Below are 24866 nucleotides of genomic sequence, written 5' to 3' on the forward strand. Positions count from 1 at the left end.
TGACCAGCATTTCATTTTAAAAACATAAAACAGGGGCGCCTGGGTGGCTCAGTCGTGAGGCGTCTGCCTTCGGCTCAGGGCGTGATCCTGGCGTTATGGGATCGAGCCCCACATCAGGCTCCTCTGCTGGAAGCCTGCTTCTTCTTCTCCCACTCCCCCTGCTTGTGTTCCCTCTCTCACTGGCTGTTTCTCTCTGTCAAATAAATAAATAAAATCTTTTAAAAAAATAAAATAAAATAAAAACATAAATCTAACTTTTTATCTAAAAACCTACTGAAAAATTTTGTAATTTTCAATTTCGTATTAAATAAAATACATTTACCAGTTAATCACCAAATCATTGGTTTTATGAAACCTTAAAAAGGGTTTCCTCCATCCCATTACTACCAAATAATAATTTTAAAAAAACAAAAAACATTATTCCAGCTCTTAAAGTTTTCCTCAGAAAACTTTCCTTCAAGGTAAATTAAGACCTGTTGATTGCATTTTTATGGTACTAATAAAAATAATGATCACTTAGCCTCTGCATCTGTTCTCTGACACGTGACATACTTGCCATGTCATTCTAACTCTACTGAAGGACCTTGAAACAGCAGACGATATATTAAGATTTGCCCCTCTGGCTCATTTCACTGGCAAACTAAATCACAAGTGAAAAATGAATACACCTTTGAAACACCATTTAAAATACTACACTCAGAGGAGCTGTTATGGAGTGAATCACCTCCTCACATTTTGGCTCTAAATCCNATACACAAATAATGAATCATGGAACACTACATCAAAAACTAAGGATATACTGGATGGTGACTAACATAACATAATAAAAAAATTATTATTAAAAAAAAAAAAGGTTCTTTCAAGCAAAAATGGTGTCCCAAGAGAAAAGCAGCTAGTTCATGGCTCAAACAAGTGCTTTTCCTCAAGACAACCACAGCAGTTCAGTATGCAGAAGTGTTGTATGCATACTTCCATTTAATCACACAGAATATCAAGACGACATGCACCCAAAGGTTGAGATTTGATAAAAATTAATAGTTTTTACTGCTTTACCAAGGGCATTCTTAGGCAAAATTAGCATTGGCATTACTGCAAGTATGTGCAATGATTCCTATGACAGTCTGTTGTCACTGTCCTGATGGATGCTCAGGCACAGCAGTTTTACCTACCATTGCTTTTGCATCATTAGTGCAAATGTCAACACAATGAAAAAGGCAAATAATTTCCTAGACTATTATAAAAAATAGTTTCTGCCTTGGGGACCCCCTTAAAAGATCTCCGGAATACCCAGGTGTCTTCAGACCATACTTTGAGAGCCACTGATCTATATCATTCAATAAGCAGGACAATAAAGCTACGTAAAAATTAAGTTTGGGAACAACTATGGGATCTGTATTACCACTGAATATTGACTTTCAAGTTTCTCAGGAAAGAAAATATATTGAAAAGAAAATTATTTCCTCAGGATCATATATAAAGCCAAACTTAAAGGTGGGCTAGACGATACAATGCTAGATCAGGGATCAGCAAACTTTTCTTCTAAGGGCTAGAGAGTGAGTATTTCAGGCTTTGTAGGCCATATGATCTATGTCACAACTAATCAACTCTGCTATTGCAATACAAAAGCAGCCACAGATAATACGTAAATGAATAAGTATGGCTGTGTTCCAGTAACACTTTATTTATGGATGCTGAAATTTGAATTCCATATAATTTTCACATGCCACAAAATAATATTCTTTTGAATTCTGTCAACCATTTTAAAATGTAAAAACCATTTTTAGCTAGTAGGTCATATAAAAACAGGTGGCAGGTAGGATTTGGCCCACAGGCCATAGTTTGTCAACCCTTCTTATACACTCAAATTGCTTACTTCATATCAAATAAAATAAGTTAAGGTAAAAACATGTTACTGGCAGCTAAGCTCAAATTTCAATTCAGCTTCAGACACTACTTTGGCACCCTGTCAACATATCCTGTTTTCAGGGGTTTTTCTCAAATCCTTAGAATGCCCATAAAGAACACATTTTGTTCCCTAAAAGCAAAAGACTTCATTAAATCCACAATCTGAGATGAGAGTCATTGGACCTAGTGGAAATCTTTTCAATCTCTGACATTTCAACTGTACAGACAGCACTTCAAAATCAAAATCTTTTATAGCAGTCTACAAAATTATTTATCCACTGTTCTGAGAAATATACAAACTTCATAAGAGATTTTTTTTAATGATCTAAAAATATTTTATATATTTCAACGCACATTTATTTCCTTAACTGGGGGCCTTATATAACCTGGTCCATTTATATTCATAAACAAATAGTCAAAGTTTAAAAAATAAGTTCTGGTTTATACAGCTAGTCATAAAAGAAAGGAAATGCTGTTACAGATCTTTTGTCTGCTCTCTGGTGTCTTGTCACTATAACCTTCACATCATCTATCACATTGTACTGTTTCATGTTTTGCCTGATTTTCCTTTCTAACAAGAACAATAATACCAAAGGGCAAAGGGGTAAAATTATGTGTACTCAGTTTCTTGGCTTTTGACCACAAAAATCTGGTGACATAAGTCTTATTTCCTCTCTTACCTTTCCAATCATATTTTCTTAGCAAAGGAAATCATGATTAAATAAAACTAGATCAGAAGAGTAAGACCATCAAAATACCTAGGAAGAAAGTCAGATAACGAAACAAACTAATAAATAATAATATTCAAATTGTTTCCTTTTCAAATTCTACCTAATTGTAAATGAAGAATCTTTCAAAGTGAGCAAACAAAGAAAAACAAGCAAGTTAGGATGAGGAATCTTTCTAGTCCAACTAGGAGAAGCAAAGGGAAGCAAAAAGACTTCTGATTTAAACTTTTTGGAGGACAATTTGGCAATACATACTAAATGCAAAAAATGCTTATATCTTTGACCCAGAAATTCAGCAATTTATATCAAAAACCATCAGAGATATGATAAAAGATCTATACATGAGAATATCCATCACAAAAATTAGTGAAAATTTGGAAATAACAAATTCCTAACAATAGGAGATTATGGCACATCCCTTTGAGAAAATATTATACAGCTATTAAAAATTATGTTATAGAAGAATGCTTAACGCTAAAGTGTTCATTATTATGCAAAAATGACAAACTATAAAGCAGTACATACATATACTATAATTTTAATTTTAAAACAAAAACACAGGAAAAAAGACTAGAGAAGTGTATTAAACATTGACAGTAATTTTCCCTATACGGTGGGATTACAGGTGACTCTTACCACATTCCTTTACGTGGATGACAAGCTCTTAAGCCTCAGTATCTGAAGGATATCAAAGGAGATACAGCAAGGGCTAAAACTGGGAATTTATTTGTGAATAAATCTATGTTATACAGACATAATTTATGAAATATAGGCCCATATGAATCATCCAGCAGCCAGTGCCAAGGATTCGTAACTTAAGAGAGAAGGCAGAAGTGATTATAGACAGATCTGTTTGAAGCGGACTAACCCTTGACACTTCTTCCTTGCCTGTCTTCTTCCTTTAATTCTCCTCTTACGATGCACCCTACCAGATCTGAAAAGCCTAACTCTATCATATCGCAACCATACACTGCAACTAATTGTCTTCTAGTATTCTCTGAAATCTTTCCCTTCTGCATTTAAGCAATTTCTAAATCCCCTTCTTCTCAATGAAGTATTTCCCAACCAACTCGAGAACACTTCCCTTTCACCACCGCAGCAAAGAACCATTTACTTACACACGCACATGCACACACACACTCAGTACCTAGTTTGTTCACCTTATATCCTTAACACATCTACTTAATAAAATGCTTGCTCAACTCCTTGAAATCACGGTCCTGTCATTCAACCTGTTTTTTACAAAGCTCCATATAAATAGCACATGAAGTGGAAACTAGCTTCCTAAAACCCAGAAAGAAAGTTAATAAGATACAGAGAGCAGCCAACAACCAAGAGGTTCTCAGGGTGAGTAGGAAGAACATTGTGGATAAGGCAGGGCAACAATTGACAAGTCAGAGACTCTTTGTCAAAAGTTAAACCAACCTGAAGTCAATCCATGTTTAAAGGGGCCCTCTGGAGCCATCATGAGAGTAAAAGGTACATGCTTCACCAACACCATCAAGACAAAAACCTCAGCCTTTTGGGGAAGAGATGGGAGGGGGAAGAGTCAAAGGTTCTATGAAAGCGTTCTGCCTCCAGGTTCATATCACAGAGATTCAAGTCTCAGGGCTATTAGAGGGCCCCAGGTGACCGGTTAAAAAGCAGCTACAGACATGAGGGGTTTCTATAGCATCCCAGTTCACCTACCTACCCTCACCTTCTGTGCTTTGAACTGCTCAGAGTAGGGCAGTCTAGTGAAATCTGTCTAGGACACCACCTCTGAAAGACAGGCACCAGGGGAAAAGGTGGAGTTGCTATAGAATAAATCTTTATACTATAAACTATCAGAAATCTGTATTTGAAGACCATCTGCAAAAAGAGATCAGTTTCCTTTAGAACAACAGGTGGTCTCTCATGGTCAACTATATATAAAATACATGGCCTCATTATTATTAGCTGATAGCTTTCACTGAGCACTGAGGTTCAGTCAACGAAAGGGAATTTCTACTTTTCCTAGTAGCAATGACTCATGCTTCACACACAAAGCAAAATATCTAGGCAGCAGAACAAAGGTCATCCTGAGATAGAAGACATACATGTCAATCTCCATTAAGAAACAAGCCCTTATTAATATGATTTTAGGCAAATACCTAAATCTGAAACTTGATGCTAATTAAGACTCCTGTACTTGATTACCAACTTATCATTTAGAAATAGCTACTGTTACGAAAAAGTACCATTCCTTTGATGTCTCACATTTTTATAATATCCTGGGGACAAGTCTTTGCTTCACCCTTGAAAATTTATGAAAAGAGCACCAGTATATTCACTGCATAATTGGTGAAAAACAGAGTAACCTCAGAAAACAACACATCAATCAAAATTACAACCCTAACACTGTTATCTTATCATGAACAACAAAGATCTGTGAGTTGGCTTTCCTTTCTACCTAATGAACTTTTTATGTTGCTACTCTCCGTAATCTTCTCTGCAAATCAAACCTACTACCAGCACACAAGTAGCTCGCGCTGAGCTTTCTATACCAAATATGTATTCTCACTGCATCCTCTCCATAAAATTAAATCTCTTCTTTCAAAATATACTTCTATAATTGCTGCTGACTACCTAGAATGCCTGGACTGCCTTAGGCACACGGCTTTACTTCTCTGAAGTTCCAATTTTTTAATTGTGGAATAAGGGATTTATATATAACATTCTTAATGTTCCTTCTACTCTAAAACACTTCCCATGACATATCATGAATTTTTTTTTTTACATTCCCCACCCAACCCCTAAACTCCTAATAGCTAACATTATCCTCAATAGCCCTAGGGTTTTTAAGAGTCAATATTTATAATTTGTATCATTTGTTTTACATGCACACATACAATGACACATTCTCATTTGTGTTTTTCTTGAGAATAATGATCCATTCTCTTTTCCCTATTTATTTTAAGCTCCCTCATGAAAGAAAATTCAACTAACAAAGGACAATGAATAACATTAAGTAGACAAGCACTTAAAAGAAAAAGGAACTTCAAAGTGAATAAACCCACTCTCATAATACAGGAGGGCCTAGAATAATCCCAGTAACGAGATTTAGAGTTCTCACGGTGCCACCTAGTGGACATTCGCTCTAAATTCTACTTTAAATTTAAATTACTTTTAATCAGGCTTTCTATATTTTGACATCTTACACCACCTCTAGACTTTAAGTTTGCCTGAACAATAGATTTAGGCTCTTAAGTAGCCAATCAACTGAAGAATATTCCTTTTTAAAATGATCCTGCCTCAAAGCATCGACTTTAAATCAACTAAATGAAAATAACACAAATAATAAAACAAAAAATATAATAATAAAATGGTACATTGACACAGAAGATTTTCTTCAAACTTAAGTAACTATAAACCCTTCCAATTAGTCTCCCCTAACAGTTTAAAACTAATCAACATTATTCAATTTAATACAGTTTAACCCTAATCTTCGTGCTTTAGTGGAAAGAATGATCACTCCTCCATCAACTAAAAACACAAATCTTGAACTGAAAATGATTTTAGAGATCCCTTACATAGACCAGCAATGCGGGGATGCTAGTCTCAAAATGTACATCTCATTTACTCTAAAATGGCTAATTCAAGACAGCTTAATAGATCCTTTCTTATGTCTACAGTTGCTACAATTGAACCCCAGGGAGCTCTTAACCCACAATTTAGGGGGGGGGGGGGGGGGGGNGTCAAGAAGCTCAATTCCAATGCACCATTTTGGCCAGATTTCCACAAATGTCATACTAACTTCATAGCTAAGTTTAATCAAATGAAAAGATGCAAGTTTAAAAAGGAAATAAGATGTTAACAATCAAGTCAATCCTCTTTCATCTTTAAATATATATATAGCTTAATTTCTCTGGACAAAGGAGATAAAGAGTGACCAGCATTTCATTTTAAAAACATAAAACAGGGGCGCCTGGGTGGCTCAGTCGTGAGGCGTCTGCCTTCGGCTCAGGGCGTGATCCTGGCGTTATGGGATCGAGCCCCACATCAGGCTCCTCTGCTGGAAGCCTGCTTCTTCTTCTCCCACTCCCCCTGCTTGTGTTCCCTCTCTCACTGGCTGTTTCTCTCTGTCAAATAAATAAATAAAATCTTTTAAAAAAATAAAATAAAATAAAAACATAAATCTAACTTTTTATCTAAAAACCTACTGAAAAATTTTGTAATTTTCAATTTCGTATTAAATAAAATACATTTACCAGTTAATCACCAAATCATTGGTTTTATGAAACCTTAAAAAGGGTTTCCTCCATCCCATTACTACCAAATAATAATTTTAAAAAAACAAAAAACATTATTCCAGCTCTTAAAGTTTTCCTCAGAAAACTTTCCTTCAAGGTAAATTAAGACCTGTTGATTGCATTTTTATGGTACTAATAAAAATAATGATCACTTAGCCTCTGCATCTGTTCTCTGACACGTGACATACTTGCCATGTCATTCTAACTCTACTGAAGGACCTTGAAACAGCAGACGATATATTAAGATTTGCCCCTCTGGCTCATTTCACTGGCAAACTAAATCACAAGTGAAAAATGAATACACCTTTGAAACACCATTTAAAATACTACACTCAGAGGAGCTGTTATGGAGTGAATCACCTCCTCACATTTTGGCTCTAAATCCAAACCACAAGCACTTGCCACCACAATCCCTCTACAACCCTCCATTTCACTGCATACCTGTGGGGCTTGGCCGGCTGCCAGCTTTCCTGCTCTTTTGCTAGGAGAGGCCCTTTCCCTTGGCTGTCTCGGGGGTTTACAGACCTTTTGGTAGGAAAGTGTATCTTCCACTTACCCAGTATGCCAGACAATCTCATGATATTTAAAAGTCATTTCCCCTCTCATATAACAATGAATTTGCAAGCTGTCTGACACTCTGGTCTGTATTTGTCAACAAGGTGTCTTTCAGCAGGATTAATTAGTCAGGCATAAAGGCTTTTAGAGGGAGGGAGTAAAAAACATAAGCATTAACAGCCTTTCTAGTTCCACATTTTGCATTCGTCACGGATCACAGCGTGTTTCAGAGATGGTAATACAGTTGGAGAACCAAACTACGCATGGAAAGGATAAAATGCCAGTATTACTTTTTGGAAGCATAAGTCTTCTCTGGGGTTTTTTAACAAAAAGGTTGCCCCCAATTTCTCTCATAAATGCATATTCCTAAAAGATAAATCCTTCCAAGGAAAACCCATCTTTTTGAAACTTCAAAGGTAAACCCTGAAACAACTGCTTTAAGTAGGACGGCCCAAGCTGTCTGTCCCAGTGTGCCAGGGGCAGTCCTGGTTTATGAGAGTGGTCTCGCTGTACTTACTAAAGCATCCTCTATACTTCTCAGCAATGTGTGTCCCAGTTTGGATAATAAATTACAAACTCATCCAAGCTTCAGGTACTATCTCCTTTTTTTTTTTTTAACCACATTTTTACCATAGCCACATTTTTACCCTGAACTGCTTCCCGTATTTTAGAACATCATCCCAAGAAAACACATTCCTATGTTTTTTTTCCCTAATGCTCCTCCCCTTCTCTTCCAGATGATAACAAAGGGCAAAAGACCTCTGCATCATTCCCATCCATGATGACCTTACACTAAAATAGGTTCCTGAGACACACGTCTCCCACCATAGCTGACGTACACCTAGTAAAAACGGCTTAGCACAGATCAAAAGAATATAGCCATCCCCAAATCATGCAACCTTAGATTCCTGTAACAAAACACAAAAGGAGAGAAACTAAGAAATATTCTACCATTTCCAAGAACTGTACTCCTCATTGAACACTCTCCTACAAATCCTTCTATCTGTCCACTACTGGATGTCACCAAATCAGCACATCTACAGGCAGATGATACCCTCTCCCTCCTTCTCAGGAAAAGAGTATCTCTGAGGCAACAGCCAGATCAGGTTATCCCAGGTAAAGTCACCTACCAAGGAAACCAGCTCTAAAAACAGAATCACACTGGGATCCCAAGCAGGGACTAGATTTTTCAAAGCCTGGCAAGGATCCACAGATCAAAACAGGTGACAAAGAACAGGTATTTGGATTGTAAAGTAAAATTACTGCCAGCAGTGTTTTTCTATGACCTTGGCTGATTCAGTATGGAGTTAAAGATACTGAGGACCTGATGGAAATCCCTGGGCCTGAGGTCCCCATACATTACACAAAACACTAGGTATAAATGAACGGACTTTGTTTTTAAGTCAGTGGGAGCCACCATGAAAAACAAGAAGAGCTAATCACTTCTCTATGTGGTGGCAACAAAAGAAAAACAAATTTTATGAGACTGACATGTTACCTACTGTGCTAACAAGGCCCCTGAAAAACAAATTTTAAATGCTTCAGCCTACACGATGGATGGGAACTTGCTGCTCCTATCAAATTAAGATGAGAATTTACTGCAATAAACCTATATCAATGTGTCTGCTGATATATGACATCAGTACATATCCCTACAAAAACATCACTGAAATGAGACTATGGCTACCTCCCATATTCAGCATCCTCCTCTATCATAAACTGTTATCCATGAAAGAGATCAATACCTAGTCTATGATTTTACTTTTATATAAAACAAACCTAAGCCTCGTCAAACAGATCTAATTACCTATTTTTAAAGACTCTCCCTCCCTATCTACAAATCTCTCTTTATTAATTCCAAAATCTTCCCTGGAAGAAAACTAGCTAAGGAAATTTAAAGACCAAAATGTATGTATTTTAAACCTTCATAAAAATTCAAGGATGGCTTAACAAAGGAATAAAACAAGACATTAAGCATTCTTGAATTAAAGTGATTATATTTCAAAAACTGCTTTGCTTTAGACTCATGTTATTATAAAACATACTAAAAACACGTTTAAAACTGCCCTCTTTCTGGGAACATGACTAACCTTTTAAAGCCAGTCTTGAAATTAATTGTCTAAAAGTCAGATGCTGCTAAATAAACTTCAGCAAAATATTCTTAACACTTAGACAATACAAATTCTGAACATTCATTACACCACATTTCATCAAATCTAATTTGCCATTAATTGTAGGATAAATCATTATACTATATTATATATCACTAAGAAAGAAAAAAAGCTGTCAAATAAATGTAAGATATCATCGACCCAATTTCATGCACCCAATATCAGTGATACTAAAATGTGAAGGAAAAAAGTATCTTAGAATTGGTGAAATACTCTCAAATTCCTATAGCCATCTATTCTTTTGCAATTCAAATATGATTTATAGTCTGCAATCAAAACCATGAAATGAAAAAAAAAATCAGAATATCCTACCTTCTGTACTACACTCAGGAAAGCTATCAACGAGGGAATCCGAATATGCTTCAGCAGGACCAATCAATTCAGAACCATCATTAATTATTCCACCCTAAGAAGAGGAGAATAATTGTGTTTCATTGTTAATAAGAGTATTTTAAAAATGAATAATAAATGAACACTAGTTATCTCAACTAAGTATGTATAAGGATTACAGGAACTATGCATCTGTTAAACTAGATAATAATTGCTTTTAAAAAAATCAATAGGAATATCAGTATTGACACATCAACTGTAACAAATGTACCACACCGATACAAGGTGTTAATAGAGGAATCTCTGTGAAGGGGAAAGGGGATATACAGGAAGGCACTAAACTTTCCCCTTTTTTTTTTTTAAGATTTATTTATTTGACAGAGAGAGATAAAGAGGAGCGTGCACACACGTGCACACACATACACACACAGGGGGAAGGGGCAGAGGGAGAGAGAAACTTAAACAGACTCTGCGCTGAGCGCAGAGTCCAACATGGGGCTCGATCACATGACCCTGAGATCATGACTTGAGCTGAAATCATGACTCAGAAGTTCAACTGACTGCGCCACCCAGGCACCCCTGAAAGCACTATACTTTCTGCACAATTTTTCTGTAAACTAAACTGCTCTAAAAAATAATCTATTATTAAAATCTATTTTGGTCTATTAACATTCAAAAGGAATATTATGTTTATAAAATCATATGGCTTGTTATAAAAGCATATTTTTTAAAAAATGTATCAAAAATACTCATTTAAAAAAAGCAAGGAAAAAAAAAAAACACCCACCAAGTAAAGACTATTGCTCAGTATCCTTAGTGGCCGATCATTCTGATTAGTGATAAATGATGGGACCTCATTAGAAGTCACTTAATTTTATCAAATAAAAAACTACAATATATCACACAGAACCTCAATGATTCCAGAAGTACCTTAAATTTGAAAAACACTGAGACATAATAATGTATGTAAAATTAAACAAATTTAAGATATTTGTATTATTTTTAATAAATATAAAATTGATTTTTCCATGTGACCATTATTTTAATTCTATATTTAGGTTTACAAATTCAACCCTCAAAAGGCTGTTTTCTGGGGCGCCTGGGTGGCACAGCGGTTAAGCGTCTGCCTTCGGCTCAGGGCGTGATCCCGGCGTTATGGGATCGAGCCCCACATCAGGCTCCTCTGCTATGAGCCTGCTTCTTCCTCTCCCACTNGCTTCTTCCTCTCCCACTCCCCCTGCTTGTGTTCCCTCTCTCGCTGGCTGTCTCTATCTCTGTCAAATAAATAAATAAAATCTTTAAAAAAAAAAAAAAAAAGGCTGTTTTCTCTCACTCTATGTGCAACTAGAGAATGGTACTTATCAAGTAAGTGGTGGTGGTGTGATTTTGTGCTGTCGTTTCATGGACTGCTCCAATCATGGATATAAGGGCTTATAATCCTTAAATAATTATAACTAAAAGAATAGCTCTTCTGCTCCTTAACATCTTTCCTTCTACCATCCATGAATAGTTCCATGCCCCCAAACACTACTACCATGATAGCAAAACCCAAGAGAAACACAAGACCCCTATTTCCTCTCACCTTCAGCACAAAGAACTCAACAACTCTCTTTACATAATCAAAAGTCTTGGGATGCCTGGGTGCCTCAGTCTTAGCTTAAGCATCTGCCTTCGGCTCAGGTCATGATCCCAGGGTCCTGGGATCAAGTCCCACATTAGGCTCCTTGCTCTGCGGGGAGTCTGCTTCTCCCTCTGCCTGCTGCTCTCCCTGCTTGTGCGTGCTCTCCCTGACAAATAAATAAATAAAATCTTAAAAAAAAAAAAAGTCTCCCTGCCTGCTTATCTTTAATAAAGAAAAATTTTAAATGGTCCCTCTCAAATTACCAACTTTTACTTCTCAGAGTGTTAAGTGAACTGAAACTTTAAAACAATTATTCTCTTTATTATTTTTATTACTATTTTAATCAGAGAGAGAGAGTGAGCACAAGCAAGGGGAGTAGCAGGCAGAGAGGGAAAAGCAGGCTCCCCACTGAGCAAGGAGCCTGATGCAGGTCATGATCCCAGGACCTTAGGTTCACGACCTGAGCCAAAGGCAGCCAAGAGCTTAACCGGCTGAGCCACCCAGGAGTCCCACAATTATTCTTTTTAGAGGCAAGAATTTATACCACTTTGTTCTATCTGTCTATTAAAATATTCAAATCACAGTTTATACTTGCATTCTTCTCTAAAAAAGAAGAGTATTTTAGACAAAGCCATCCAAATCAAATCTTAAGAAAATCTGCAAATATTCCTGAGAATTTTAATAGACAAAGCTGATTTTGTTTATAATCTCACTTAACAGAAGGTACCTTTCAACTATTAACTACCTCTTCAACCACCAGGTGTGTGACTTTAAGTTACCTATCTATAAAATGGAAATATTATCTATAACTCAGTAAGTGGTTAGGACTAAAAGATTTCATACACGTAAAGTGTTTAGAACAACAGAAGCGCTCAAAAAAATTTTATTTGTTAATATTAGCGGACATAAGATCTGTTTACAAGATAAAATAAAAAAAGAATACTAAATAATGCAAAAAATGTTTTAGCTCAGAATTCCAGAGAAATTTTATTTACCTAATTGAATAAACGATATTATACAAAGTAATGAAGACTAAATCTTTAATTAAACAAAATAATAAAAACTGTTCCATAGGAACTTGAGGGAAGTAGTGGGAAAATATGTCACAATTCTATTTTAATCTCTACGTTAAATCTCTAGATTAATTGCTATTTTGATCTCTAGACCAAAACATTAACCATTTGGTGCTCTTCACTACACAGCAGACAGCTCTTGTTACACAGCATCTCAAAGTTTTTTGTTAACGAAATGTCAATCTGGAGGGTGAAGGAGTTCAGGTATGATGGAATAAGTAGATTAGCAAACACTCTTCCCAAAAAGCAGTTAACTAGAAAAAACTGTCAGGACGACCATTTGAGGGCTCTGGAAATTGACCAAAAACGTAAAACAAATGAAGAAGTGGTTACCTGTGAAAAACCATAAATCCGTAGGTAAGAACTGTGGGAGTCTGTGGCATTCTTGCCCAGGGTTTCTCCCACCTTCCAGCCCAGCTGGGTTGCCATGGTAATTATACAAGGGCAAGGCAAGCCTTGAAATTAAGCAGAATCACTTACAGAGGAGGCTGGCACGATTTGGACTGAAGCACAGAAAAAGTCCACCCCAAACAGTACTATCAGTAATAGTAGCGATCCCAGTGCCAACACACAGTGGCTCAGCAAACGTGAAGTTGCGGCAAGCGAAGAACCAGCATATTAACCAGACATTTCACAGGGAGGTACAGAAAATACACAGCCATGTGGGTTCTTAATAGGCTCTGTACACCCCCATGCAGGAGAAATCAGAGAGAAACTGAGCTCTCTACAAATCCCTGGCAAACCATGAAGGTGCACATGCACAGAGGAAATCCAAGAGATCCCAGGGGAAAGCAAAAGCCAGGGCAAACTTAAAAACTGCTTGAACTTTGAAAATACACCAAGAATCATCAGCATGTGGAAGAAGCATATAATGGAACAGAGTGTTTAAATACAAGCAAAGACCAATCACTGGCTGACCACTAAGCTAGGATGATACAAGACTCATCCCCAGTTAGCCAGGTTTAAAAATACAATAAAAATTAAAAATTGAGCAGAGATATCAGCAGTCATTCACTGCCCATTAAACAGAATCCACAGATTCAGTACAGACACTTTACTGAACATGCTAACAAAACAATGCTAACAACCCTCAGGGCAAAAATCAGAACTCTGATCTGCTGTATTATCCAAAACTTCCAGTTTTCAACAAAAAAAATCATGAGACATAAGAAAGTGTGTGCTCCATACGCAGACTCATGAAATAGCAAAAATAAAATATAAATAAATACAAATTATAAAAAAGAAGCAAATGAAACAATATTCATAAGTGCCAAAAGTGGAGATAATTCAAATGTCTATCAACTGAATCATAGATAAATAAAATGTGGCATATTCATATCCACCTAATGGAATATTATTCAGCCATAAAAAGGAACAAAGCACTGACACATGCTACCACATGGATGATCCTTGAAAACATTAAGCTAGGTGAAAGAAGCCAGATGCAAAAGGCCACATACTGTATGATTCCATTCATGTGAAACGTCCAGAATAGGTAAACCCATCAAGACAGAAAATAGATTAGTGGTTGCTAGGAGTTAGGGCAAGTGGGGAAGAAGGTGTAAGTGCTAATGGGCAGAAGATTTCTTTACGGGGTAATGAAAATGTTCTGGAATTAGACAATGATAATGGTGGCATAACCCTGTGAATATACTAAATACTACTAAACTTTATACTTTAAAATGCTGAATTTTATGTTATGTGAATCTCAATTTTAAAAACAAAACCAGATGGAAATCGTATTGAAAAGCTTAGTAACAAAATTCAACAGATTTGAGAAAGATGAATAATAAATGAACTTAAAAATCAATAGAAACTACCCAAAATGAAAATCATAGGAAAAAAAGACCTAATAACAATAAAGAGAATCAAAGAGCTGTAAGGATAATATCAAGCATACCAACTTACATGTACCAGGCATGAGAGAGGAAAAAAATATTTGAAAAGATGAGGCAGAAAACTTTCAAACTTTGATGAAAAATAATAATCTACCAATACAAGAAGATAAATTAAACCCCAAGTGGATAAACAGAAAGATATCTACACCTTGAATCACATTACTGAAAGACAAAGGCTAAATTCTGAAAGCAGCAACAGAAAAAGACTTCTATACCAGAATTACAGTAAAAGTAACAACTTCTCATTAAGAACAATGAAAAAGAAAAGGCACTGAAATGATAAATTCAAAATGCTAAAAGAAACAGTTAATCAATAATTCTATATATCCAGATAAACTATTCTTTAAAAATTAAGGGCAAACAAAAACAGTTCCAAAGACGAAGAAAATCTGTTGCTAAAAAACCCGCCTTACACACACAAAAAAAACTACAGGAAATCCTTCAAGCTGACAACGTACGGTAATTCAAATCAACCTGAACAAATAAAGAACACCAGAAAAAGGTAAATATGAGGGTAAATATAAAAGACTATATAAATATATGTTCTTCTCTTTTCTTCTCCTTAACATTAAAAGACATCAAATCATAACACTATATTGTTAGGTTTATAATACATTTGAGATATACATATGATAACAAAAAAGGAGGAGTGAATAGAGCTTTATGGAGCAAACTTTCTATATTCTACCGGAATTAAGTTAACATTAATCTTAAGTAAACTGTCATAAATTAAAATGCATTATTTTAATCCCTAGAACAACCATTAAGAATATAATTTAAGGAGCACCTGGGTAGCTCAGTTGGTTAAGGGTCCAACTCCTGATTTTGGCTCAGGTCATGATCTCAGTGTAGTGAGATCCAGCCCTGTAGCGGGCTTTGCCCTAAACAGGAGTGTGCTTGAAATTCTTTCTCTCCCTCTCCCTCGGCCCCTCCCCCACTCCTGGCATGCTCACTCTCTCAGGCTCTCTCTCTTTCTCTTTCTCTCTAAAATAAATAAATCTTTAAAATACATACATAACTTAAAGAACATAAAAGGGAAATTTAAATAGTATAATAAAAAATATTTAACACAAAAGATGACATAAAGGAGAAAAAAACAAAAAATATATGAAATATATAACATATAGCAAAATGGTATATTTAAATTTAAAGGACTGACTATGCCAATCAGTGACAGCAATTTTGAGACTGGAAAAAAAAAATAAGGTCAAACTATATAGTGCATGCAAGAGATACCCATTAGATTCAATAACACGAACAGATTGAAAGCAAAAGAATGAAAAGAAAGCAGCAACCCACTCAGGTCCCCTCCCTCCTTGGGAGCTTCGTGCTATCACTTTGCTATTGCTCAGTAAACCTTGCTTTGCTGCCAAAAAAAAGAATGAAAAGAAAGGTTCCATGCAAAAAGAGACCTAGAATAGTCTTATGAAACAGTGGTCTATATGAAAATCATACAAAATAGACATTAAGACAATAAATACTACTCAGGTCAAGGAGGGCCATTTTGTAAGGCTAAGAAAATCAACTTATCAGGAAGCTATACACATGAACATGACAAGAGAGCTCCAAAATAAATAAACATTAACAACTGAAAGGACAAATAGAAAAATCAACAATAATAACTGGAGGCTTCAATACCTCACTCTCAATAATTGACAGAACTAGATAGAAAATCAGCAAAGATACAGAACACTTAAACATCACTGACAACTAATTTGAACTAACTAAAATTTACATAAAATTGCACCTGACAACAGAATATACATTCCTTTCAAGCACACAGGGAATATTCTCCAGGGCAGGTCGTATGCTAAGAAATAAATCAGGTCTCAATAAATTTAAAAGAATTGAAATCATACAACATATGTTTCCTGACCATGACTGCAAGAAAACTAGAAATCAACAATAAAAGAAACTTTAGGAAAACAATGAATATTTGGAAATTAACATTTTTCTAAATAATCAATGGGTTCACAGAAAAATCACAAAAGAAATTTAAAAAATGCATTGAACTGAATAAAAATGAAAACAAAACATAAAAAGTTATGGGATGAGGTTCACCCAGTGCTAAAAGAAAAATTTATAGTTGTAAATGCCTATGTTAGATAAGAAGAAATATCTCAAATCAGTAACCTAAGCTTCCACTTTAAGGAATTAAAGAATCAGATAAACAGCAAAGTAAATTCAGAGCAAGCAAAAGGAAGGAAATAGAGTTTAGAGTAGAAATCAATAAAATGAAATAGAGAAAAATGAAATAGAAAATACAGAAAAATCAACAAAACCAAGTTAGTCTTCTTTTTTTTAAGATTTACTTAATTGAGAGCGAGAGAGAATGAGCAGAGGGAGGGGCAGAGGAAGAAGCAGACTCCCTCCTGAGCATGGAGCCCAATGTGGGGCTCTATCCCAGGACCTTAAAATCATGATCTGAGATGAAGTCAGATGCTTAACTGACTGAACCACCCAGGCACCCCAACCAGGTTAGTCCTTTGAGAAAATCAACAATATCGAACTTTTAACCAGACTGACCAAGAAAAAAATAAACAAGATACAAATTACCAAAATCAAGAATGAAAGAAGGAACATCACTACCATCCCTACAGAAATCAAAAGACATTATAAGGAAATACTATGAACAATTTATGCTAACAAATTACACGATTTAGATGAAAATTCCTGGGAGAGAACAAATTACCAAAGCTGATTCAAGAAGAAAGAGAATATCATAATAAACTTGTAACAAGTAAATAAATTGAATTAAAATTTGAAATCCTCCCAGATCAATTCTAATACTAATATACCTAATACTATATACCTAAGAGAAATGAAAAGATAGTGCCACACAAAATACTTATATGCCAATATTTATAACAGCATCATTAGTAATAGCCAAAAGGGAGAGACAACCCAAATGTGCTCAACTGATGAATGGATAAACAAAATGCAGTATATCCACGGATCTATACAAAGGAATATGATATAGTCACAAAAAGGAATGAAGTGTTGATACACGCTACAACATCGACTAAACCTTTAAGACATAACGCTAAGAGAAAGAACACAATTCTGTTCACAAAGGCATCTAAAGAATAAAATGCACAGAATAATTTTAACAAAAGAAGTACCAAACTTATACACTGAAAATTGCAAGACACTGCCGAGACTAATTAAATAAATGGAGAGTCATTTTATGCTCATGAATTGGAAGACAATATTGTTAAGAACCAATTTTCCCCAAATTTACTATAGATTTAATACAATTCCAATCAAAATTCCAGCAGATTTTTTGTTTATATGGACAAGCTGCTGCTAAAAATTTTTATGGAAATTCAAGGGACTCAAAATTGCCATAACAATTCTGAAAAAGGATGAATAAAGTGAGACAGTAAACTTACACTATCTGATTTCAAAACTTATTATAAAGCTACAATAATGAAGAAAATACAGTACTGTTATAAGAACAGGCATATAGATCAATAGAACCCATCAAAAGTCAAGAAATAAACCATTACATTTACATTCAATTCATTTTCAGCAACAATGCCAACGTAACTCAATGGGGAAAAGATGGCCTTTTCAACAGACAGTGCTATTAGATATTCATGTGCCAAAAGATGAATTTAGACTGTTACTTCACACTGTATACAAAAATTAACCAAAAATGGATCACAGATCTAAATGTAAGACCAAAACTTCCAGAAAAGAACACAGGAGACTTTGGGTTAATCTAAGATTTCTTGGATATGACAAAAAAAAGTATGATTCAAAAAAAGAAAAAAACTGATAAATTAGACTTCACCAAAACTAAAAACTTTTATACTTCAAATGACACCATTAAGAACATGGACAAGCCACAGATTGGGAGAAAAATATCTGCAAAACACATATGTAATAAAGGACTTGTATCCAGAATATATTCAGAACTCTTACAACTCAATAATAGGACAACCCGACCAAAACTGGACAGATTTTAATAAACATTTCACCAAAGTATATGAATATGCACATGAAAACAAACTCAACATCACTGGCCATTAGGAAATGATAATTAGCTAATACTATAGTGAGATACCGCTAAACACATACTAGAGCAGCTATAATCTAAATTTCACACAATTGGTGAAATTGTGTAAGAACCAGAGCCTTCATACATTGCTGGGGAATGTAAAACAGTATAGTCACTTTGAAAAACAGGTTGGCAGTTTTTTAAAAACGTAAACTTACCATAAGACACAGCAATTCCACCCCTCAGAATCTACCCAAGAGAAATGAAAACATGTATCTACACATAGATTTGTACACAAAAATTTGTTGGCAGCAGTACTGGACAAAGGGCCAAAAAACTGAAAACAATCCAAATGTCCATCATTTTGTCAATGGATAAACAACATGCAGTATACTCTATGTAAGAGAATACTATTCAGCAACATAAAGGAATAGAATACTGATACACGATACAACATGGATGAAACTCAAAACATTATGCTAAGTGAAAGAAACCAGAAAAAAAACCACATATTGTGTGATTCCATGTTATTTGAAATGTCCTGAAGAGGCAAATCTATAGACAGAAAACAGGTAAGTAGTTACCTAGGGATGGGGCTGGGAAAGGGGGTTGCCAGCAACCAGGCACGGAGAAACCTGTTGAGGTGATAGAAACTTGATAGTTGCACAACTCTATAAATTTACTGAAAGTCACTGAATGCTATACTTACAATTGGTAAATTTTAAAGTATGCCAATAAAACTGTAAAAACATACATATATATGTACATATATATATATATACATAACCAGCAAAGAATATGGCATCGAGATGAAAAAAATTTGGCAATATACTGATAATTTTTTAAGATGAGTAATGTGTAATGGAGGCTCAGGATAGTATTCCTTCTACTCTTGTGTATGTTAAAACAAAAGTCAAATCAAGTGACTAGGTAGTCATTTGCATGTGGTATCTATCATCAGTGTTTTCCCCCAAAACAAACACACACACAAACAAAAAAACCAAAACCTACGTTATTGTAGCACACCCTCTGACCTGGCTACCCAAAAACCTCCCCTCCATACCTTCATCCACAATAAGAAATAGCTAAAAGAGTCACCTACCCAGACTTCTCTGAAGCTAAGGCTAGTCCTGTGACCCAGTTCTGAACTATAAGATGTAAGGACTAACTAGGTAGAATTTCTAGGAAAGCTTTTCAAAGCTGGCATGCATTCATTCATTCATTCATTCATTTATCAGCCCTTTTCCTTTCACACCCCAAACCAGTAACCTAAGGCTTTGATGATATCATTGAGCTCTGTATCAACCCTGTCCTATCTTCCTCACTCAACTTCTTGTTGTATAAGGCAAACCACTTTCTTATTTAAACCAATATAGTAAGCTTTTTATGTTTTTTTGCTTGCAGCTAAATAACCCTCAAGGATCCTATTTTCTAATCTTTATTTAGAGACTGACTACCACTGTTGTGATATTATCAAATCAGTGTCTCTCTCCTGCCCAGCACACTACTTAAGGTATTTCTAATATATTTTCTAAGATTAGCTTGACTTCCCTTAAAGTGCCCAATGTCTTCTTTCTTTTCTTCTGTCTCTCTTTCCACAGAGCCTATAAAGTGTCTTTCAGCAGCAGTTACAATCAGGAATTCCCAGATCCAAAGGAAACAGAATGAACAGGTAACTTATATTTAAATTGTTCAAAGTCAGGGGCACCTGGGTGGTACAGACAGTTAAGCATCAGACTCTTGGTTTTGGATCAGGTCGTGATCTCAGGGTCATCAGGTCGTCTGCTTAGGACTGTCTCTCCCTCTCTCTCTGCCCCCCCCCCAGGGCACGTGCACTCTCTCCCTCTCTCTAATAAAGAAACAAATCTCTAAAAATAAATAAATAAATAAATAGTTCAAAGTCTAAGATCTGACTTCTATATTCCTAGACTGATGTTTTTAGCCCTTGGCATGTGTTAATTTGCATGACTGCTTTTCACAATTTCTATAAAGCCACATCCTTCTTGCTTAATAATGCTGCTTTTTTTTTAATTTATTTATTTGAGAGAGAGCACATATATGTGCCTGAGAGAAAGTAGGGGGAGAGGCAGAGGGAGAGACAGCATCACAAGCAGATTCCCCCTGAGCACATAGCCCAGTGAGGAGCTCGATCTCATGACTCAGAGACCATGACCTGAGCTGAAATCAAGAATCAGATGCTTAACAAACTGAGCCACCCAGGTGCCCCTAATCCTGCCTTTTTCTATACGCATAGACTGCTTGTCACATAGATAGAGCTGTAAACCAAGAATAGCAAAGAGCAAATACTGTATCAATTTGATTTGGCCTTTTATCCTAAAGATCCGTAGTATGTCATAAGCAGAACCACATTCATCATCTCAGCCTGGTCGACACAGTAATGAAAAATTAAGTGATGAAGTCAATTACTAGAAATCTTATTGGTACTACAAACTTTTCTATTACTATTTGTATTTCTATTAGTGTAAAGTCATAAGTTTATAATATCTTTCAAAAGATCAACTTTCTTCAGCAAGTTAAAATTGGTCATAAAACATAATTTCTTTTTGTAGATCCACTGGCATCAGTAAAATTAAAAATCCCCATACTCATATACTATTCATATATTTCATATGTTCTAACAATTACATTTATACAAATGAGTAGATGTTTAAAGAAAGGAAAAAACAAGTACGGCACAATCGCCTAGCTTTGTTCTGGAAGTCTAAAGGCAATAGGAAAATTGTGGTCATTAAAGACACTGATATCAACAACCTGCACAAGCTCAATACAAAATAAATTAGAAAATTATTATTTAAAACAATAAAGAGGGGCGCCTGGGTGGCACAGCAGTTAAGCGTCTGCCTTCGGCTCAGGGCGTGATCCCGGCGTTATGGGATCGAGCCCCACATCAGGCTCTTCCTCTATGAGTCTGCTTTTTCCTCACCCACTCCCCCTGCTTGTGTTCCCTCTCTCACTGGCTGTCTCTATCTCTGTCGAATAAAGAAATTAAAAAATCTTTACCAAAAAAAATTAAAAAAATAAAAAAATAAATAAAACAATAAAGAACTCTGCGGCACCTAGGTGGCTCAGTTGGTTAAGTGTCCAACTCTTGATTTCAGCTCAGGTCATGATCTCAGGGTCATGAGATGGAACCCTGTGTCAAGCTCCACGCTGGGTGCAGAGTCGGCTTGGGATTCCCTCTCTCTCTCTCTCTCTCTGCTCCCCCCCCCCACCCCTGCTGGCACTCTCTCTCTCTTTAAATAAATAAATAAATCATAAAAATAAAATAAAATAAAATAAAATAAAATAAAATAAAATAAAATAAAATGGTAAAGAACTCAGAATGAAAACATTTCATGTCAAGAAACAGGAAACACTAATATCCAATGATTCTGGTCACATAATTTATACTAGCCTACTTCTCTAAAATTAAACAATGACTATTTTTGCTCCATCTCCTACACAAATTAGTACAATTATAACAAAGTGAATATGAACTTATAGTGGTTTCTATCCCAAAAAGTCTACCACTGAAAGACACCTCAAAAAGTGAAGGCAACAACTAAAATTTCATGATACTTCAATTTTTTCTATTGTACTTCAAGTATGATGGAGTAAATGAGATAATCTCTAAGCCTTCTGCATCAATTTTTTTTAATCTATGAATCAAAAATCTTAAACATTTCTACACTAAAAACAGAAGATATGTCAAAGACGTTCAGCAACTAACTTTTATGTATTTTAGTGAATAATGAAATCCAATAGTAAATGACATTTTCTGTTAAAAAAAAATTTGAATCCCGCCTTACTACAAATTAGAAAACAAAAATATTTAATAAAGTACAAAATATTTCAGAAAGACTATCAAACCTTGAAAAAATCTTCAAGTTGTTTACTGTTATAAAGAGCGGGGATATTGGCAGAGAACTGTAGCAAATCTTCAGCACACTGTCTTCTCTCTTCAATGACCGTTTCATCAAATCGTCCTAGAATCAAATAAGAACCAAGACTTAAGGAAGGAATGAAGGTTTATGAGAATTTACGTTCACAGATCAGAAAGAAGCAGCAGGCCTATCACTGCACTATCGGAATCAGCATACTGTTCCCTAAAAAAGAAAATAATGTTTCTGATACAACATGAAACAGAAGTGTGAACTGATAAATCAATGGTGCAGCCCTACTCGAAGGCCTGTCCATGTAGGAAACTTAACATTTAAGAAGCTGGTGATTTGAAACTCAAGCTGAAAAGAGAATTCTAAAGAACTCAAATGGTTTTCCATAGTAATTTAATACTGTAATTACTCGTATAATTTTCCCTTTCCCACTCTTTTTGATTTATAAAGGAGCTGAAGAGAGGAAATTATGAGAACATCTGTATATCAGTGGGGTCAAAAACCTCAGCTTGAAGCAAAAAAGCTTTGAAGCCAAACTCCACGTGTGCCACTGTCAGCGTATGTGACAGCGTGCTTGTGAGAAAAAAGATGGTCCGCGCAGCACCAGTGAGCTCTGATTTACAAGGTGATCGAAAGGTGGTTTTCATAGAATTTTTTTAATGCTATATACAATTTGAATGCTGATAAGACATTTTAAAATACTACCATTTTGTACTCCTCTTAGATCAGATTCCTGGTTGGCATTTGTCACATGCCATGTAGCACACTGACTGCAATCCAGGCTTCAAAAATACAAAATCAAAAGAGGAGCATCATCCCATAAATATTTCAAGCAGTTTTACAAAATGTTAACAAAAAACTGACGCACAAAGAGATTCCTAGTTATATAACCCAAGACAAGAATTTAAAAGTAAACCACTAAAAACTCTCAGCTCAATGTGTCTCATGCTTATGGTGAAGTATCTATTTCATGAAAACTAAAAGAAACGGTTTTAGAGTCAAACCTGGTGTAAATACTAGCTCTATAATTCACTAGCTACGAAATCTTAGATAATTTCTTAATTTGTAAATCGGAGGAAATGAACAATGTACTTAAGATTCCTATGACAGGCACATAGTTAGCACTTAATAAATTAATCACGATGCCTTTGACTATCGCTGTCTCATCGCACTGTCTAGCAGACAGAGCATGCTAATTAACTCATACCTAACTATAAGAATGAATGGTGGAAATTTAGAAAAATTCTCAAAAAGAACAGTCTTAACAGTGGAATATTTTTAGAAAATAGTCATCTTTCATTAATAAAAAATCTTTTTTTTCTTCTTGATTTTTTTTTTTTTTTTAAATCTTAACAGTGGTCCATAAACGACCTACTCAGCTTAATGGATGGGTTCCGGAGACAAGAGTCCTACAAAATTCCATGCATGTGCCCACAGGTACCTTTTTCCAGGGAACGAGTATGTAGCTCTTATCAGCATCACCAAAGAGCCCAGGGCCCAGTAAAGGTCAACACGCCAGAGGCAGTCAATTAGAGGATCCCTAACATCCAGGACACTGCTTTATTTATACTATGTAACAGACATCCAGTTGCTAGCCCAGCGTCTGTTTTTACCTTCTTCCTTAGTAAAATAATCCCCAATTTCTAACTGGCGGACATAGCAAACCAGGAAAAACAAACACACACTACATTGCCAGCTTGCCTTGCAGTTCCATGGGGGACAGGGACTACCGTTCTCGCCAAAACATAGAAACAATAGTTATACTGAAGCTTCCTAAAAATCTCTTTAAGAGATAGCCTTTTCTTCTTTCTCCTTGTCCCTTTCCAGAAAGGACTGTGACGTGGGAGGTTAAAAGTGACAGAGCAACAAGACAGGAGCTTGGATTCCTGATCATTGTGCAGCTGCCCTGCCTGGAGCTACCTTCAGATCTCACACCATGAGAAAGAAATCAACTTCAATCTGGTTTTAAGGTTTATCACATGAAACGAAACCTAATACCATTATGCTATTTGGTGTTTCAGCGTTCTGTGTTCCTATTATTTCCCAGTTCATATGTAACAATTCAATTTAACTCAGTTCTTCCGATGAGAACCTAAAATGATGTGCTAGCTTAGCTATCAATAATATTATCTAGAAACAAACTTCCAAGTGCCCCTACCTGTAAAGCAAATTTTCTGGACAGCAATCTAAGTTATTCAATTTTGGGAAAAATCCGCTGGCCAAACCGGTTAAAATGACAGCTAATGTCCCTTATTCCGTCTCTTATCTAAATAAGAAATTAAGTATACACTGTCACTTATGATTATAGTCCAATATGTTTATCCCTTAAACAAAATTTAATTCCAGTGCCTGTGAATTAATAATTTTGTAAACATATAGAATCTCAGAACAAAACTCCAGAAAATGCATAAAAAATCA

General features: G+C 35.6%; 1 protein-coding gene across 8 annotated transcripts in view; it reads right to left on the reverse strand.

Annotated features, from left to right (window-relative positions):
* RPS6KC1 (ribosomal protein S6 kinase C1) overlaps positions 1-24866 on the reverse strand; it is a 201582-nt gene that overhangs the window by 146912 nt on the left and 29804 nt on the right. For 7 of the 8 annotated variants that reach the window (XM_034666861.1, XM_034666859.1, XM_034666865.1 and 4 more), the window contains 2 exons: positions 22426-22541; positions 9943-10036 (listed from right to left, as the gene is read on the reverse strand). In XM_034666861.1, the coding sequence (XP_034522752.1) occupies positions 9943-10036; positions 22426-22541 (210 nt within the window). The remainder of the gene's footprint in view (positions 1-9942; positions 10037-22425; positions 22542-24866) is intronic. The other variant, XM_034666862.1, reaches the window with a different exon arrangement.

This window comes from Ailuropoda melanoleuca, chromosome 8 (genome assembly GCF_002007445.2).
Source record: "Ailuropoda melanoleuca isolate Jingjing chromosome 8, ASM200744v2, whole genome shotgun sequence".
NCBI classification, from domain to species: Eukaryota; Metazoa; Chordata; class Mammalia; order Carnivora; family Ursidae; genus Ailuropoda; species Ailuropoda melanoleuca.